The 16,629-nt window shown below is 47.2% G+C and overlaps 1 protein-coding gene across 2 annotated transcripts; it reads left to right on the forward strand.

The window, feature by feature from the left end:
- Nucleotides 1-304: 304 nt before the first annotated feature.
- Nucleotides 305-16,581, forward strand: MORN3 (MORN repeat containing 3). Of its 2 annotated transcripts, XM_050318168.1 has the most exons (7): nucleotides 305-410; nucleotides 792-899; nucleotides 9,234-9,389; nucleotides 10,046-10,203; nucleotides 11,593-11,752; nucleotides 14,232-14,416; nucleotides 16,039-16,581. In XM_050318168.1, exons 3-7 carry the CDS (start codon nucleotides 9,245-9,247, stop codon nucleotides 16,105-16,107), a joined length of 717 nt encoding a protein of 238 aa, XP_050174125.1. In that variant the 5' UTR covers nucleotides 305-410; nucleotides 792-899; nucleotides 9,234-9,244; the 3' UTR covers nucleotides 16,108-16,581. The 2 variants fall into 2 exon arrangements, with proteins under 2 accessions (XP_050174125.1, XP_050174126.1); XM_050318169.1 differs by lacking the exons at nucleotides 305-410; nucleotides 792-899 and adding an exon at nucleotides 6,585-6,665.
- Nucleotides 16,582-16,629: the final 48 nt, after the last annotated feature.

Below are 16,629 nucleotides of genomic sequence, written 5' to 3' on the forward strand. Positions count from 1 at the left end.
TGAGGTGACCACCCAGCCCTGCAGCTGCCTGGGGCCCACCCACGGGTCCTTAATATCAGAGAAAAAGGCAAGAATATTCCTGATCTCTTCATTATTACAATAATAGCCCACTTAGGGGCTGGGCTGGCCAACTGGGAGCATGGACACGGTGCTTCTTGTCCTGTGGGTTGGTTGTGAAAGGGTGGAAATAGGCGAAGAGGAAGAAAAAGGGAAGAGGAAGGAAGCAATTAAAAAAAAATGGTACAAGGGGGAGGGGAGGAGTGAAGCCAAAGTAAAAATACAAGTGCAATGCTGTCTTTTCATGGAGAGTGTATGTGGGATCCCGTTTCCTTGGATTTGGTGTAAACAACCAAAAACATTGGGTGTAGAGACACTCCTCAGTGTTCCTGCTGTCCCTGGTTCTTCTCTAGGTCTGTATTCACACTCTTTGCTTGTTTTGTGTCCTTTATGCATGTTCTTTTCATACATGTGTGCGTAGACACCTGAAATGCGGTCCATGACCTGTTCCCTTGTTTCCAGAGAAACCTGCTCAGAGCTTGCAGTGGTTGGGGATTTCTATTGGTTTAGGAACCACCAAGGCCAGGGATGTTCCGTTGTCCCTGCTGCTCCTCCGGTGAGGCCGTGATCATCCACGGATCAAGCACGTGTGTTGTGGCTGTGATAATCCTGAAGTAGAATAAACAACTAATCAACGCAGTAAAAATGTCACAGGAGTGTGCCATGCCTGCATTAAATTTTCCCAGATTCTAGCATTTGTCCACAACCCCACGTAACAAGAGTTTGTGTTACAGGAAGCCTGGATTTTGGATTACACAATTTAGAAGGGAAAGGATCACATCTCGGATCGCAGCTTTGATTCCATGCTGGATATGTGACGAAACTTTCCAGTTCACCTCAAGGTTAGAGTACTCCCTACCAGCCAAATTATTTCTCCTTCCCTCATGAAAATATTCCCTCCTCCTTTGCAGTTACTTTGTCAGTTCAGCTTATGACAAGGTCACCCCAAAGATGTAGCTGCATCTTACTCCTGGCTGTTGAGGGGGTTTGGGGTGCTGACACCCTCATGAAGAGCTGGAGGAATCCAGACTGGACCTTATTTTCTTTAAGTAAAAACATTTAAGTAGAAACACTAACAGTTCAACTGCTTGTGTCAGTCCTAACATTCAGGGAAAGTTACTTCTAGGATACATCATAAATTGTAAATAACCCTTAAAACTCTTCCTTTCATTGCTGAGCTATAAGCCTCAAAAGGGCTGAAGAAAGCTCTTCGTATCAGCCATGAATGTTTGCCCTGGGTTTAATTCTGCAGCCTGATGACATTTCTTTAGGGCTGTGGCAGGTGCTGTGTATACAAAGGCAGGAAATGTTGAGCATTTCCCACTCCGAGCTGTGCTGGCCCTGGAGCTCTCCCAGAACACCAAGGGATCACCAGACCTTTATTCCAAACTTTCCTGCCTCTCCCCTACACCTCTTGACAAGGAACAATTCTTATCCGTGTCGTGGCTGTGTATGATTATAACCTCAAAAGATTTCCTTCAACTTTTTAATTAAGACACGCTAGTTAATATTGATTCGGGAGATGTGTATTTTCTTTAACGCAGAAAACATGAAAGAATTTCACTAAACACCAGCAATGTGAGTGTAGCACAGTTGGCCTTGCAGCTGGTTCTACATTATTTAATGCTGCACCATGACAAAAGATTTCAGAATTACCTGTAATCTCTCTCCACCTCCTGGGAGATTGTAGTTGTTTGTTTAATCTCCTTATTTCAATCACATCTTTGTGAGTAAAACCAAAGCAAGATAAGGTAACAATGAGCTTTTTTTAACTGGATCTAGATAAGTTGTTTATTATAGTGCATATAATTTTACTCAGTAGGAACGGAAACTACAGATTGTAATTAAATTGCAGACCTAAGTCATATCTTCCCAATCCCAAGGCTGGGGACATGGGGAAGGAATGCTGGAAGGGCAGCAGGGGTTGTGTCTCATCAGGCTGTGCTGGACAATGTCCCTCTCTGCCTACAGCAGCAGCTCCTGCAGAAAAGCCATTTTAAAAAGTTCAGTCTTTGGGCATTACATTTCCTATCTGAATTAAATGTTTATTTTGGGGAAAAAATAATTTAAACTCTCTCCTTATGGAAAGATAGGAACAATAGAGTCTGAGGTTTTATTTTTTATCTGACTAAAATGCACCCCTAAATATCTGCACCCATGGCACTCAGTGGGCAACCCAAGACCTTACTGGACTATGATAAAAGTGCATCTAGGTATCTTTTTCTAGGTATCTTGGCACCTTTTAGTGGCTGTTTGCTGCTGCCAGAGATCATGTAAGGCCATTGCACGGCAGATCTACAGACACGAAATCTCTGCTTTGCCTTTACCTTAATTAATCCCCAGCTCATCAACCATTCACTGCCAGAGAACATATCAAAGAAATTGAGTTAATAAATTGAGTTAAGGATCACAGTGAAACTGTGACTGTTTGTTCTTTTGGTGTTAGACTTGGTTGAGTACACGTAGTTATGTATGTACAGTCACATGTGAGCTCCTTCCCCTCACCTTCCTCCACCCTGAACGCAAATTCCATTCATTCTTTTCTCTTAAGATAACTGAGGATGTTTCCTTTGATGCTTTTTCCCTGTCCTAGAAATGCAGATTCTTTCCAGCACAGCAAATGGGAAAGGACAAAACATAAATGCAGACGAGTCCCTGTTCTACCATCAGGTGACAATAAACCATGATAAATAAAATACTTGGCTCATGTTTCAGCTGGAAATTGATACTGCTGATTCATCTTGTATTCATCTGGAGTTATTTGTCACTTAAGGAACAAATTAAGGACTTCAAGTGAAGCAGTAGCTCAAGTATGGCCAAATTTATCTGCCTCCAACAGTACTGAGAGTCCTGCAAACTGCTCCACAGCTGCACAGTAAATAATTCTCAGCTTTGTGTGACTTCACTAATTAACATCATAACTCTACCTTTGAACCTCTATCTTGCTGCAGGTAGTTAAGTAGAGACCATTAGCTGTAAACCTGCAGCAACAGAAACTCCTGGGGAGAGGGTATCTGATGTCAGCTCCAAGGACTTCAGCCTTTCACTTTGCATGACTATCTAAGTGCCCCAACATTCCAGATAACCCAGGGCTCTTACTTGGGGTTGTTTTGCTGTAAAACCAGCATGATTTTTATCTTGAGAGAGCTGCTGCCAGCAAAAGGGAGGGAAGAGTTTTAAAGAAACACTTCCCCGCAAGGCTGCCTCTTAAGCCAGAGTCAACCAGTGAAGTTTGCACCTCCACCCTTTCACTTCAGTCCCTCCTAAATCCTGCTGATAACAATTCTTAAAAGCAGAGTGGTGGGGAAGCTCCTTCAGCGCTGCACCCACTCCGTGCTCATCCGGCTACACCCGACACAAGCTTGGTTGGAGTCCCAAACCCTCCCACCTCTTCCTCTGGCTTTTCTATTGAATGTAGCAGCAATAAAACAGGCATCTGAGCATCCTACTTCCACAGTATGTTGTTGTCACATTCTTCACCTTTAAAGAATTCCAGCATATGTTTCTCTACATGCTTTTTCTCTATTTATTCTACAAAGTTCCCAGAATAAATTTAAATTATTGATTCTGACAGTTTTCAGTTGGTTTGGGCATTTCACTTGGGTGATTCCCCAAGCTTTGTGAGAGCAAACTCAGCTCAGAGCAGCTGTCTCCTTTCAGTGCAAAAATGATTGGTTTCTGATGTAGAATACTGAGGGCCTTTAGTTTTATAGGGTTTTTTTAAATCTTACTCTTTAGAATGAAAAAAATGAAGGTTCATCATGTGTCCATCAGGTGTCACAGGGCCCTGCTCCAGAAAGGCGTGTTTCCAGGAGTGTTTCCACACACATCCTCCCAGTGCTTGGTTTGCTCTTCACTATATCCATCCTGAAAGGAAGTGGAGAGCTGAAAGCCCATGGCCACAAACTGTGTTGGCAGAATAATGGACTGAGTTAGAGCATAATTCACATGGATGGATTTAACAGCTTCCTTTCAGTCTTAATAAATGTAAGGTTTAATCAACTGCCAGACAACTGGAGCAACAACAGTGCCAACAGTAACAGAACTGAAGCCCTGTCACACCCTGGTGAAGGAGTTTACTGGTGCTCCTTGGTGTCAGTGACCAAAGTCTCTGAGAGTGAAACAAGAAAAAAAAACAACACACACACAAAAAATAGCCAAGAAGGGGATTTGGGGCTAGATTTTGCTGGAAAAGCCAGAACAAGGGGAATTGGATAAAGGAAAACCCAAATTCTCCTCCTAGTACATTATAACTTGGATTTTGACCCTACTTATCATAGTGACCACAGTGTTGTGCTTGGAAAGGACTGCTCCTGGGAGAGGGAGAGGTTTGGTTAGGGTATTTCAGGGGCAGTTCAGGTTTATATCTCACTGTCTGACTGAATTATATATTCTAGATATCTGGCACCCCTCATGAAAATTATGCCCACTCCCTACTTACTAATGGGGTTCCTTCTCTCATAATGGAATGACATTTTCTAAGTGAATTTTCTCCTCAGTGAGTCAAAAGAACCTTCTGATAAAGCTTCAAATATCACCACCTTCTCTTCAAGCTGGTCTAATTTTGCCTTTTTTTAATGAGAAGAATACCCTTACATTTCCCCACTCTGTACCCTCATAATACAAAAAGGTACAGAATGATATTAACAAGTGACAAAATAATTAAGTGTGATTCAGATGTTCCTACCTGGACTAAGAAAATGGGAATCACACACAGCCTTTTCCCAGATAAATGTCTCTGTGAAGCCTCCTTGGTGGGAGCAGGAGGGTCTGTGATAACCCACTCTGGGACCATGGAACTAAAATAACAAACACACAGAGACCTGGAGCAGAAGGATTTAAAATAAGTGACCCAGAAATTGAGGCATCACCAACCATTTCCCTCCATCATATCCAGACACAGGGGCAGTTTTTTGATCCCAATTTGTGCATTTTAATTTTGTTGCTAAAGTGTTTTAATTTTTTAAAAGCCTTTATTGGTTTCAAATGTATATTGAGTTTCAAATATGTCTATCACTTCTGGTTAGTAAAAGCCGTGGTTCAGTGAGGCACAGTTTGGACTTGCAGTTCAAAAACCTCAGGCAGCCTGTACTGTTTAAAAATAAACAAGTGAAATGGTCTGAATTAGCTAATTATCTTAATTGCCAAATTCTCAGTTAAGTGCAGTGAAATATAGGGGCTGAAATATTAAAAATAATTAATACTTTTCCAAGAAGGGCTATTTTTGGTTGTAATTTAAGGCTGTAGCTTTTGGGCTGCAATAAGCATTTTTTCTTCTCCCTAATGGATTTTCCTCATTTCCTCCCCAAATCCCTGTTCCCCACACCAGCCCTTACAACTGGCCACACTCAAACACAGGAATGATTGTCTTCAGTAATTCTTGGGCTTTGCCCCAAACCAGAATGTGTTCACGTGAATGAGTGGCAATAAATCCTTCCTGAACATCTTCATCTCCTTTTTAAAAACAGGAAACATTTTCTCATGTATAAGTGTTTCCTAACTTGGTCAACTTCCATAGTTTTCTTTCTGGTTCTCCTGCTGTAAGTTCCACCTCTCCTACATCCCTGGATGGCAGCTGCCATCTTCCCAGTTCACCAGAAATTCCATGCTTGTCTTTTTCCGTGGTGCAGATCTCCCTCCATCATTTCCACACCAGCTCCTCTGTTGGCTGTGGATCACCTTTTCCCTCCAGCCTCTTCATTTTCCTTCTCCACCTGATTTCCCAGGCAGTGGCATTGTCTCCTCTGGCTCCATGGCCCTCACATGTGTCGTGGGAAATGGAATATTTCAGTCACACTCACATTTGGGATAAGCCCATCCCTCTGTCCTGTCTGGGCATGGACACAACATTCAAGCCACATTCAATTCACTGAAGATGGCAAACAAACACCCATCAGGGCAGACCAGGCTGTGTCTCACCTCCACGGAGGCGGCTGCTTTGTTTTCATCACAAGATTTCCCACCTACCTCAATATTTTAACCATCCAGCCTGCCGAGCTGTGCACGAAAAATGTGCCAAAAGGATGAAAATCAAATGCATTTGGCTCATGGGAGTCATAGGAGACCTTTGGTTTTATAGTAGAAATGTGCACAGTTAATTACCCATTAGGGAAGATTATTACAGACACCCACAAGGCCATGATGGCAATCGCTGCTCGCTGTGGCTGTGGAAGAAATGTAATGGATGAGGGAATTAGTGTCAGCTTTATTCAAATTTCTCCTTCAAGACCTCTGATGTGCATTTTCAGGGGGTTTCTCCTTTCCTCTGACATTTTCAAGGCTGATTTATTAGTTACCCATCAGTGCTGTAATCAGTGCTCTCGTTCCCAGCCTTCTGCTGCCGGGCTTACGAAAAACCAACCGGAGGTGAGACACTCGTTGCTTATCAGCACTTTGTGTTCTGCTGGAAAATCCCGATCTCAAGACACGTAGCTCCATCCGTGGGGAGCACGGTGTGATCGCTCGTGTCCCGCCGCCCTCCCTGCCCGCCCGCAGCCGCTCCGCTCGCTCCCCGGCCCTGCTCCCTGCTCCAGCTCCGCAGGAGTTTGGCACGTTGCTATGACGACCCCGCCGCTGCAACAGGCAGCACCCAGCGGGCTCCAGCACAGGTCGGTGCCCGCGGTTTGGCCCTCGCGGTGGGGGCGGCCGGACAGCGAGGGCCGAACGCGGCTGGCAAAGGGACCCCGGCGCAGGGCAGTGCCGTGGGGCCGGCTCACCGCCAGGGCTGAGCTCAGCCGCGACATTCTCGGGGCGGGGTGCGCAAGGGGACACGGTGCGGTGGCAGGCAGGGTGCTGCCAGGGACAGTCAGCAGCCGCTTCGCTGCAGCAAGGTGTATTTTCCTCTTGCTTTTCGTTAAGATGTAAGGCGGGGAAAAAAAAAAATATTTGTAGCTCAGTCGCACTGCTCTGAAGTTCTGCGAAGAGCCAAGGGAGAAAATAGGCTTCCTGTAGGGCCGTGCAAACTAAAGGTCCATTTTAGCAGAAACCAGACAAAACTGGCAGAGCAGGGTCTGGAGGAGGATGCGGGGGTCTGTAAGAGCCTCAGCCCCAAGCGCAGCGGCAGAGCCCCTGACCCCCGGCACCGAGAGCTGCAGCCGGAGCGGCTCCGCAGCGCCTGCCTCTCGCTGCCTGGCCGCGCCCTCGGAGTAGGTGGCTAAAACATCCAGGGCGGCGAATACCGACTGCGTTATCACTTACGCAAAACTGGCATAGCTGACGTAAATTTGGAAGGGGATTCAACAAATAAGGGGGGGTCCCGGCAGCCCACATTACCCCGGGTGCTCTGCGCGGGCTGTGCCTCGGAGAGCCTGGCGAGCAGATGGAGGGGTGCTGGGACTGCCCCCGCAGCTGGGAATCCTCCCTGGAGTCTGTAAATCCCAAGCTTTGAGCTGAAGAAATGGTTGGATGCGGTGGTGGGAGAGCGATGCTCCCATCTGGCAGGGGTAGTGAAAAGACTTTTCATCAGAGCCGGTGTCGGGGTGGGTGCAAGTAGCTGTATCTTGGCTCTTCTCCCCCAGCAAGGGGAGGACAGATACAAACAGGCAACGTGTGGCTCTGTGTCCTGTAAACCCTCAGCCCTTGGCAAATACCGCCAAGAACCCCCCTCTCTAGGGGCTGCAGCACCCAAAGGCAAGGGAGGACTCAGCAGTTGTGCTGTATCCTTGTTTGTATTGCTGATAAACCATCCTCTACAGTGGGCTGGTGTCACACCAAGTGACAGATCCTGTCCTCGGTGGCCTCAAAACAAGATGCTCCTCAGCTCCTCTCCTCCCACGGCACCCTGCTTGGAACCTTTCCCCCTCCCAGGTCTGAGCTCACCGTGCGGTGCCCGGGCAGGTTCCCCAGCCCTGCCTGCGCTCCCCACAGCCCCACGGTGAGGAGCCACGTGGGATGGGCACTGCACAACTCAGCTGCATTTTGGGTGGGAAGGCTCATCCTGGACACGTAAAGCACTTTCTTCAGCAATGATATCCCCCCATTTAGCTATGGAATGATCATTTCCCACAACGGTGTGAAGAGCTGATGATGGACGCTAATGTATTTTCTTAGTTATAATTTCTAGCTTTTATTCCCTAGCAGTGACCTGAAGTACCTTCCTTTCCCCTCTCCTCCCAGCTTCCACACTTTTCCCCACGCCGAGGTCCTCGCAACCCCCAGCACAGCAGGAACCAGAGCTTTGCTCTGCCGAGAAGGGAGAGACGCAGCGAAATCACTCCATATGGCTCAGTCCAGCGGATCAGGACAGAAGGGGGAGCCCAGGAGACAAACTCGGAGAGCATCCCAACCTGCCGGGCCCCAGCAGAGCTCTGGATGTTGACGGCATTCCTAGAAACTTGCTTTTGTTTCTACAGCCCCCATTTGGCATTTGTTTATGGTTTATAGGAGACCACTTTCACCTCTGAGTCTGTTCCCGAATTCCCACTGTGCTGAACAGTGCCCAGAAATCACCACCGTGCTGCACTCCAGCATTCTCCTTCCTCTCTGTATTGATAGGCCAATACATCTTCTCCCTCCTCTTCCCACATGCTGACCTTCCCCTCTGGACCTCTGACACCTGAATCCCCTCCCTCTGTACCCGTCATCCCCTGCCTGCTGTTCATGCTTTAACCCCATGTCAAACTCAGAAGTCCCCTCCTTGGCAGCCTGATCAGCTGGCGAGCGCTTGGCCTGCCCTGGGCGAGTCTGCAGCCTCCTGGGAGACAGAAACGTTGTGGTTTCAACCCCTTTTAACAGACCCCTGCAGGACAGTTATTTTTAGCAGTAAAGGAGCCTGAGCTGCATTGCTGGGGGTATGAAGCGTCCCAGCTCCAGGTGGGCCTCTCCCTGATCCATTCTGTCCGTTCTATGGAGGAGGAGATGCCTTTCCCTGCACTCCCCAAGACCTCTGGCAGGTGCAGAGACCAATGCCCACCACAAACCTGACCTGCCTGAGCCTTATTTAACATTTCCTAACAGGCCAGGCAATGCTCCAAGCCCATTGTCACATAGTGCTGGTTTGTACTTCAGTATTTTTAGCTCTCTCCTGTTGTATCTCTGTTTTACCCCTCCAAAGCCAGGCATCAGTTAGTGACTCATCTGCATCTTAAGGCATAGCTCACATATACTCTTCTGCCCATACCTGCCTTAGTAATTTCTCTCTAATTTATTTCTGATAATCATTTGGTTTTTTTCTCCAGACACCAGCAATATGCCCATTGTGAAGTACCCCAGGGCTAGAGAGCCCCTCTATTATGAATGGGACAGGAAGGCCCAGAAATGTGGGTTAAGACACACAGTTTTTGCTGTAAATGGGGATCAGTATACTGGAGAATGGCTGAACAACCTGAAACATGGTAAGACACATAATTCTGAGGAAAGGTACTGATTTAGATGTCCTTAGAAAGGTTCCTAGGGGCAGGGAGCAGTCAGTGGTTCTATATGCTCCTGGAAGAGTATTCATTCTTGTATGACTATATATATATATATATCTTTGATATATGTAATGTAAAAATGCACTCAGAGACATTTCTAACTTCAAGAGCTTTTGCATGCACTCAGGGCAATTACCCAAAATAACTCTCTTATAGATATTTAAAAATCCTCTCCAAACACAGCAAACTGCAATGCGCTCCATGCACTGGGATGTGCCCTGGCTGCACAGTCCCTGCAGCTTCTCAGCTCCTGACTTGGCTTCAGGAATCTCAGTTTATCCTCAAGCTGTGGTGGGTGCTGCAGGAGACAGAGCAGGGGAAGGAGACCCTGACCGAGCCCTGAGCAGCCGGAGCAGGACAGACTTGTTTACAAGCAGTAAAACGAAGTTTGGAAAGATTAAAGTGCATTCAGCAAAGGCCACACAGGAAGCCCCCGATCAAGATTAACGATGGTTCTGACTTGGGAAGCTAAACTGAATCCCAGACATGAGCCTGACCCAGTGCAGGGATGGAACAGGAAGGCAGCCCTGGACACCCTTCTCCTAAACTCCCCAGCATTCCTCTTGTCTGTTAAACAGGTAAAGGCACCCAGATATGGAAAAGCACTGGAGCTATTTACAGTGGTGACTGGAAGTTTGGGAAGCAGGATGGTTATGGCTCATACAGCATTCCTGACCCTGTAACCAAGGAATACAAGAGGATGTACACAGGCTGGTGGAAAAACGGCCAGAAAACTGTAAGTGAGATTTCCTGCATGTGCCAGCAGTGAGGCAGCGTGACCCAAAACACGGGGAAGGGTTGGGTGCACCTGTGCAAAAAGATCACTTCAAATCCTAATTTGCCCAATACTGAGGCTGAATTGAATGGTCAGGAGTAAAAATCCATGATTTTTACGGGAGTGCCATTTCCCTGCTGGACTGATCCCACTCATACCCTGGTTATCGGGCTACAGCCCCAACCAGCTGCTGCAGAGCAGTGGTTACTGCTCAGACTCACCTGCAGCTTGGCCAAGCAGGATGAGAGGCTTCATATCCCACCTCTTAATCCTCCCTACCCATCCCTTCCATTCCTCTTATCCTTGAAGTAATTGGAGGAACCTGTATTATAAGCACTGCAGGAAAATGTACCTTATTCTGTGAGTTTTACAGCATGTTAGACAAATAACATGAGTTCTTTTAGAAATTAAGCCTGTCACGTAAATCACTGGTTTTTCTAGAAGGAATACAATGAGAAAGTCATCTGGTACAAATGACTGCAATCTCATGTGCAAAATCCTTGTAGGAACGTTTTTGGATCTGCCAATGGAAACCTTGTGCTTGCCTTTGTCTGCTCTTCAATTAAACTAATCACCACCAATGCCTGTAATTGGTGTGTGGCTCCAGTCTCTCGGAGGGAGCTTCTCCTCCTCTTCTTTCAGGTTATATTTTGGATAATTGAGCTTGGGTGAAATGACATCCAAGTATCTCTAGGGTTGGCTTTTCTTCTACCAAAGTTTTTCCTGTACCTTCATGCAGTTTAGTAAAATCAACACTCAAAATCAGTTATTTCCAGAGCTGATTTTATTGTTTGCTCAGAGATAAATTAACGCTTTATTCCTATGGGAAAACTCACTAGTGATATGGAAATATTTCTTACTGGTATAACTCCCTGGTATAGGGGGTAACTCTGGACTTCTCTTAATGCCAAGCCCACATGTAAGATAAACAAGGGATGGAGTTGCTCAGGTGGGACACTTTGGGCTGTAGGAAGGAAGTGTCATCAACGTTGAAAGGGATGAAATCCCCATGTTGAGAGACACATCCTTTAATGCTGCCTCTATCCCCAGGCAGGTTTATATACTAGTAAAACCCGCTTTTAGCTAAATATTAGCAGCAATCATGCCAATAAAAACACACTGAGATATAAACCCAAGAGTTTGTCATGGGAATAAAACCATTTGCCAAAAAGAATCCCACACTACCACCTCTGGTTTCCTTCAGCACACAAACAGCCACTGAGCTGGGCTGCCACATGTGTAAGAGCAATAAACAAAGGAACAGTGTGTTCAAGAGATGTCCCAAAACTGGGACACTGACCCCTTTCAACAGCACAGCTCCTCACCAGCCATCTCTGTGCTGCTGTCCAGGGCCAGGGGGTGTGGTTTTACCCCAACGGGGAGCGCTACGAGGGCGAGTGGAGTGGTGGAGTGCGGGGCGGCTGGGGACGGATGTACTACCGGGATGGATCCAGCTACGAGGGACAGTGGGAGGCGGATCAGCCCAACGGGCAGGGGATGCTGCGGCTCGGTAAGTACCGACCGCCCTCACCCCGGGCACCCGCCTGCCCCCTTCCAGCTCTTTGGTGTCGTGCTGCTCCCCAGGTGTCTCTGCCATCCAGATTTCTGGATGCTCCATGCATTGCAGCAGGGCTGTGGCTGCTCCATGCCATCCCTCCCCTCCTGGTCTGGGGTTGGAGGCAGCACAGGCTGTGTGAGGGCCAGCGTTGCTCAGGCCCACACAGAGGAAAGCTTATTTTTGCTGTGATTTACATTTAAATGACTGGGATGGTTCGGGTTAGAGATAATATACTGTTGGGTCAGAGAAGAGCAAATCTCTCTTTTCAAGCCAGGCACTTTGCCAGACAGACTTTTTAGCTCTGCATACCAAAGAGGAGTCCAGTTTCCAGCACAGGAAAAAAAAACCAGCAGAGAATTTTCTTGTTGAGTTCACTCCATCCCCTCTCTTACTTCCGACAGCAGCTCACGTTGAGTGATCACAGGGGTTTCATTAGTACACAATTCTTTTCCATAAATAACACCAGGCACATCATGGATTTGGAATGTTAGGGGCAATCTCAGCGTAAATACAGAAATTTGAAATTTTTTTCCCCATAATTTCCATGGAGTTCAACACATTTTTCCCTGAAACCAAGAATCCCAGTCCTTTGCAATACAAGGCATGGCATTCCAAGAACATTTGAAGAAATATTATCTCCATGTTAGTATTCATCTATTCTATTTTTTTTGCTTGAAAGTGATCTCAAGGCTAGTAATTAGCAAAGCAAAGCAGCTGGGGGAAATGGGCATGACCTTCACTGCACATCACAGGCACTTTGGACCAATGGCCCATCTGGATGAAATCAGCACCTGCTTCCAGGGAGAAACCTTCCACTGATCTGCTGCTCTCCCATCCAATTCCATGTTAGTTACAAACCAGCAGTTACAAACCGGCTGATGCACCATTTCAGAGCCCCGTTGCCTCCAGCGTTGCCTGCAACTGACTGTGAGCTGGATTCCTTTTGGTTAAAATTAGCCGGAGCAATTCTTTCATACCCACAAGCCTAATGCATTCAGCTCCGTGCTGGAAGGGTGCCCATGTGCCGGCAGCTCTGCGATCTGAAAGAAAAGGAGTTCTCCAGTGGAGGTCACGATGAGCTGCAGCTCAAGATTAAATTGCTTGTAGTGGCAGCGTGCCCGGTGAGGGTGAGCTCGGCTGGGAGCACCGCGCTGCTCTGCCGCCTCCACCACGGCCATTCCCGAATGGAGCATGTCCGCTGGGATCAGCAGGGAGCGCACGACTCAGAGAGGGGATGGGAGCAGCTGGACACCACGGTGCAGCCTGGGCATTCCCTACCCCCTCCATTAGAGCCAGGGCTGTGATTTTGGTGATTTTTTGGTGCTCCTACCAGTGGGCAGGGTGGGCTGGCGCTGCAGATAAGCACAAAACCAGATCAAAGTTGCAGATAACCACCACTGCAGCTCCAGACTGTAAACCAGACCCTGCCTGAGCAGCCCGGCAGCCATGTGCCCCAGAGACGTTTTTGGTTTTTCCTCCTCACAGCATTCTGGCAGGCCCCAGCTACCTCTGCAGCACCAGGCAGGGTGCCCTGGTATTTCAGCCACTTCTTGTCATGAAGAATGGCAGAGTTCAGCTGAGACTCAAAGGTACTTTCACTAATTTGATCAGAAATCCCCATGGTTTGGGGCTTAGAAACACTATATGCAGGCAAAGGGGAGAGCAGAGGATTCTCCCAGTGAGTCAGGATGGCCTTGAGGTATCCCAGCATCACTGTGGTTATGATGCCCCTTCTCAACCAGGATGAGGCTTCTCTCCTCTCCTTGCAGCTCTGCTTTCCCTGTTGGTGATGGATGGCTGGATTCCTGGAGAGCAGCACAGAGCCCAAAAATAACTTCTCTCAACTTGCAGAAAAACGCCAGGAGAAGCAGCACAGCTGGAAAAACAGTAACTGCTGAACTGCTCAGACACTCACAGCAATTCTCAGCCTTAATTCATTGAGGAAAAACTAACTGCAAGTATTCTTTGAAATCAAGATTATTTTGACTGGACAGCAGTCAGTGCTCTGTTCCTTGCCCAGACAAGCAAACCTCTCTCTTCAAGCCAGAGATCCTGTGTGATTTGTTGCAGTGACAAATCTGAAACTTGTGTCCTGTAATTTTTCACGTTGTGAGGATTGACTCAGTGACCAGTCCCTTACCCTCAGCTCACCTGCTCAGTGTGTCAGCAAAAAATGAGTATTCCTGTAAGAACAAAGCAGGTGGACACAGTTCTTGTTCCAGGTGGGCAAATATGGGCTCCTTCCACAGCCTCTTCTCCCTCTGTAGCGCAGCAAACAGAGCGCTGCAGAAGCAAAATGTGCTGTGCTGTGCTGCAGTCCCCTGGAAATTACTGAGAGAAACCAAATACATCATCTCCTCTCTGTCTGTTTGCTCTTTTGATTGTTTTCATTTGTAGCCCCTTCATGAAATGGTCACGTATTTAATTGCAGCAAACGGAAATCGGTACGAAGGAGGTTGGAAAGATGGAAAGAAGCATGGCCCTGGGAGATACTTCTACGTGGATAAGGGACAGTTGTTAGAAGGCACCTGGGCAGAAGATATAGCTAAGTGTGGAATTCTGGTTGACTTCGACAGAGACAAAGCTCCGGCCCCTACTAAGTATCCAATTCCAAAGGTAATTGCTTGGAAATGTCAGTGTTTGCATCCATCAGAACTTGGGTCAGCTCTCCAGGTAGCATTTCACTTCTCCCGTGATTGCCCCCGTGGGATTCCCCACTCACAGGGTGTGTGCTCAGTGTCTTTTGGCCAGCAGTGTCCTCAAGGGCCCCATAGGGACTAACAGCTCATCCAGCCTCTGCTGGAGCCTCCTAATGACCTACATCTGAAAAAATGCAGTTTTCATGCACCAGAACTGCTCAGAGACCTGAGGCAGCACAAAGGAAACGGGGACAATAGAGGCAGAGACAATTGTGGGATTTGCGTCAAACCCAGATGATTTCCCCAAGCCCAACTGCTGAAGCTGAGCAGACCCTGCAGAACCCCGGGCAGCTGCAGGGCTCACAGCAGCTCTTTCCTCTGCCTGGGTACTCCAAGTCAGGAGCTCACCGTGTCCAGCAGCCCCAGAGGCAGAGGGGTGTGTGCAGCTTCCCACCTGGTCCCAAGGTGGGCAGATGGTGTCCCAGAGCCAACATCCTCTGCTCCCCTTTCCCATGACTGAGGGGAATGACCTTTCCCACTGCTGAGGAAGAGTCAGTGCCTGTCCCCATGAAACACAAAGGCATCGCATTTCCAGGGGATGGTTACTGCAGGAAGGGGTGGGGAAGCTCCTCTTTGCGTGGAGCCAAGCAGAACCACCCTGGGTAACCACAGCACACTGCTTTGCTCCAGGAACACTGGGAATAGCACAGCCCTACACGCAGGTAAAGCCACCTGCCCTCCTCTGCCCTGGGGACAAGGTCATTGCAAATGACACCTGGTACCTGCAGCCTTCCAAAGCTCACAGCTGCTACACCTTCACTGCCCCTATTTTTTCAAATCTGGTTTCTGTAGCAAAGGGCCCTTTGAGCAGAGATGGTTTTGACAAGCCAGTTAATCCTGTAAGTACCAGGCACACCCACAGCAGTGCAGAGTAATAAACCCCAAATACCCACCAGGGAAAAACAATCTCTATTTTTCAAAAAGAGTGAAAGGAGCAGCACTTCTGTAGCTAAAAATATTTACCTTATGTGGTTTGTCAAAGGTCACCCAGAACAGCCTCAACAACCCATCAGTCTGGGATGAACTGCGCCGGTAGGCTAAGGCAGGATGTTCAAGTCTGACTGTTTATTTAACTCCCTGAAGACCAAGTGATGACCCAATTCTCTTCTGCTCTAGGGGCAAAAAGAAAGCATCAACTTTCATTGCTGTTATTGTGCTTTCAATCGCCAGAGATGCGTTGATCTCAGAGTATGAGAGAAGTTAACGGATATTCATAAACATTTTCACGCACACTCTTTAAAAATTACGAGCTCCAACAGGCTACAAATCAAAGACATTCTTGTTTTGTCCAAGAATGTGTTTAGTTAAAGGAGACTCAGCCACTCCACACAGAGCTATTTCAAGATGAAGGGATGTTCAACACACTAATAAAATTAAGGAAGTGTAGCAGTGTTTCTAAAACAATAACTGAAAGGCTGCTGTATGAACTAAGTCTTGATACATGGGAGACTCTCCGTTAATGCTCGAGTAATCAAGATCTATAAAACCTTAAGCTTCTTCAATTACACTGCATAACTGATTTGTATTCTTTTTATTTAGATTGAACTAGATGATCCAGCTGGTGTTTTAGCAGCGGCCCAGGCACTGCTTGATGACAGCAATAATTAATAACTGGATGCTGAAGAAAAAGACGTAAGATAAGAGCAGTCCTGAGTTATGTATTCATTCCAGTGTCAAATCCACACTGGTGTATGTGGTCTGCTTCACTCTTCCCTCAAGGCTGTTCAGGTACACTTCACTCTGCAGGTGGCTTTGCTCAGTAGCCTCCTCCTACCCCCATTATTTTGGAAAAGAAAGGAAAAAAATTGAAGGGAAAAATAAAAAAGAAAAACCACGAGCAGCAAAATGCTGGCAGACAGGCAGGGGAACTCAGCTCAGCTCCTCTAACTTACTCCTGCTGTAAAATCACACTCCTGTTGGTTTCAAGGTCTCTGCCTTAGAGTATGAGGGATTTTAGTATCTGCTATAAAAACAAGGCCCTAGAAAAGTACAATCAAATAACTGTGTCTCCCCCCACTCCCCCCCAAACTTATCCCAATACATACCCGTGACCCAAAATGGCTTCTGAAGCTCCACCAGACCATGTTTCAATTAATAAGTACACTTTAGGCCTCTAGATAACAATCAATC

This window comes from Myiozetetes cayanensis, unplaced genomic scaffold, assembly GCF_022539395.1.
Source record: "Myiozetetes cayanensis isolate MyiCay16 unplaced genomic scaffold, myiCay2020 scf21, whole genome shotgun sequence".
In the NCBI taxonomy this organism is placed as follows: Eukaryota; Metazoa; Chordata; class Aves; order Passeriformes; family Tyrannidae; genus Myiozetetes; species Myiozetetes cayanensis.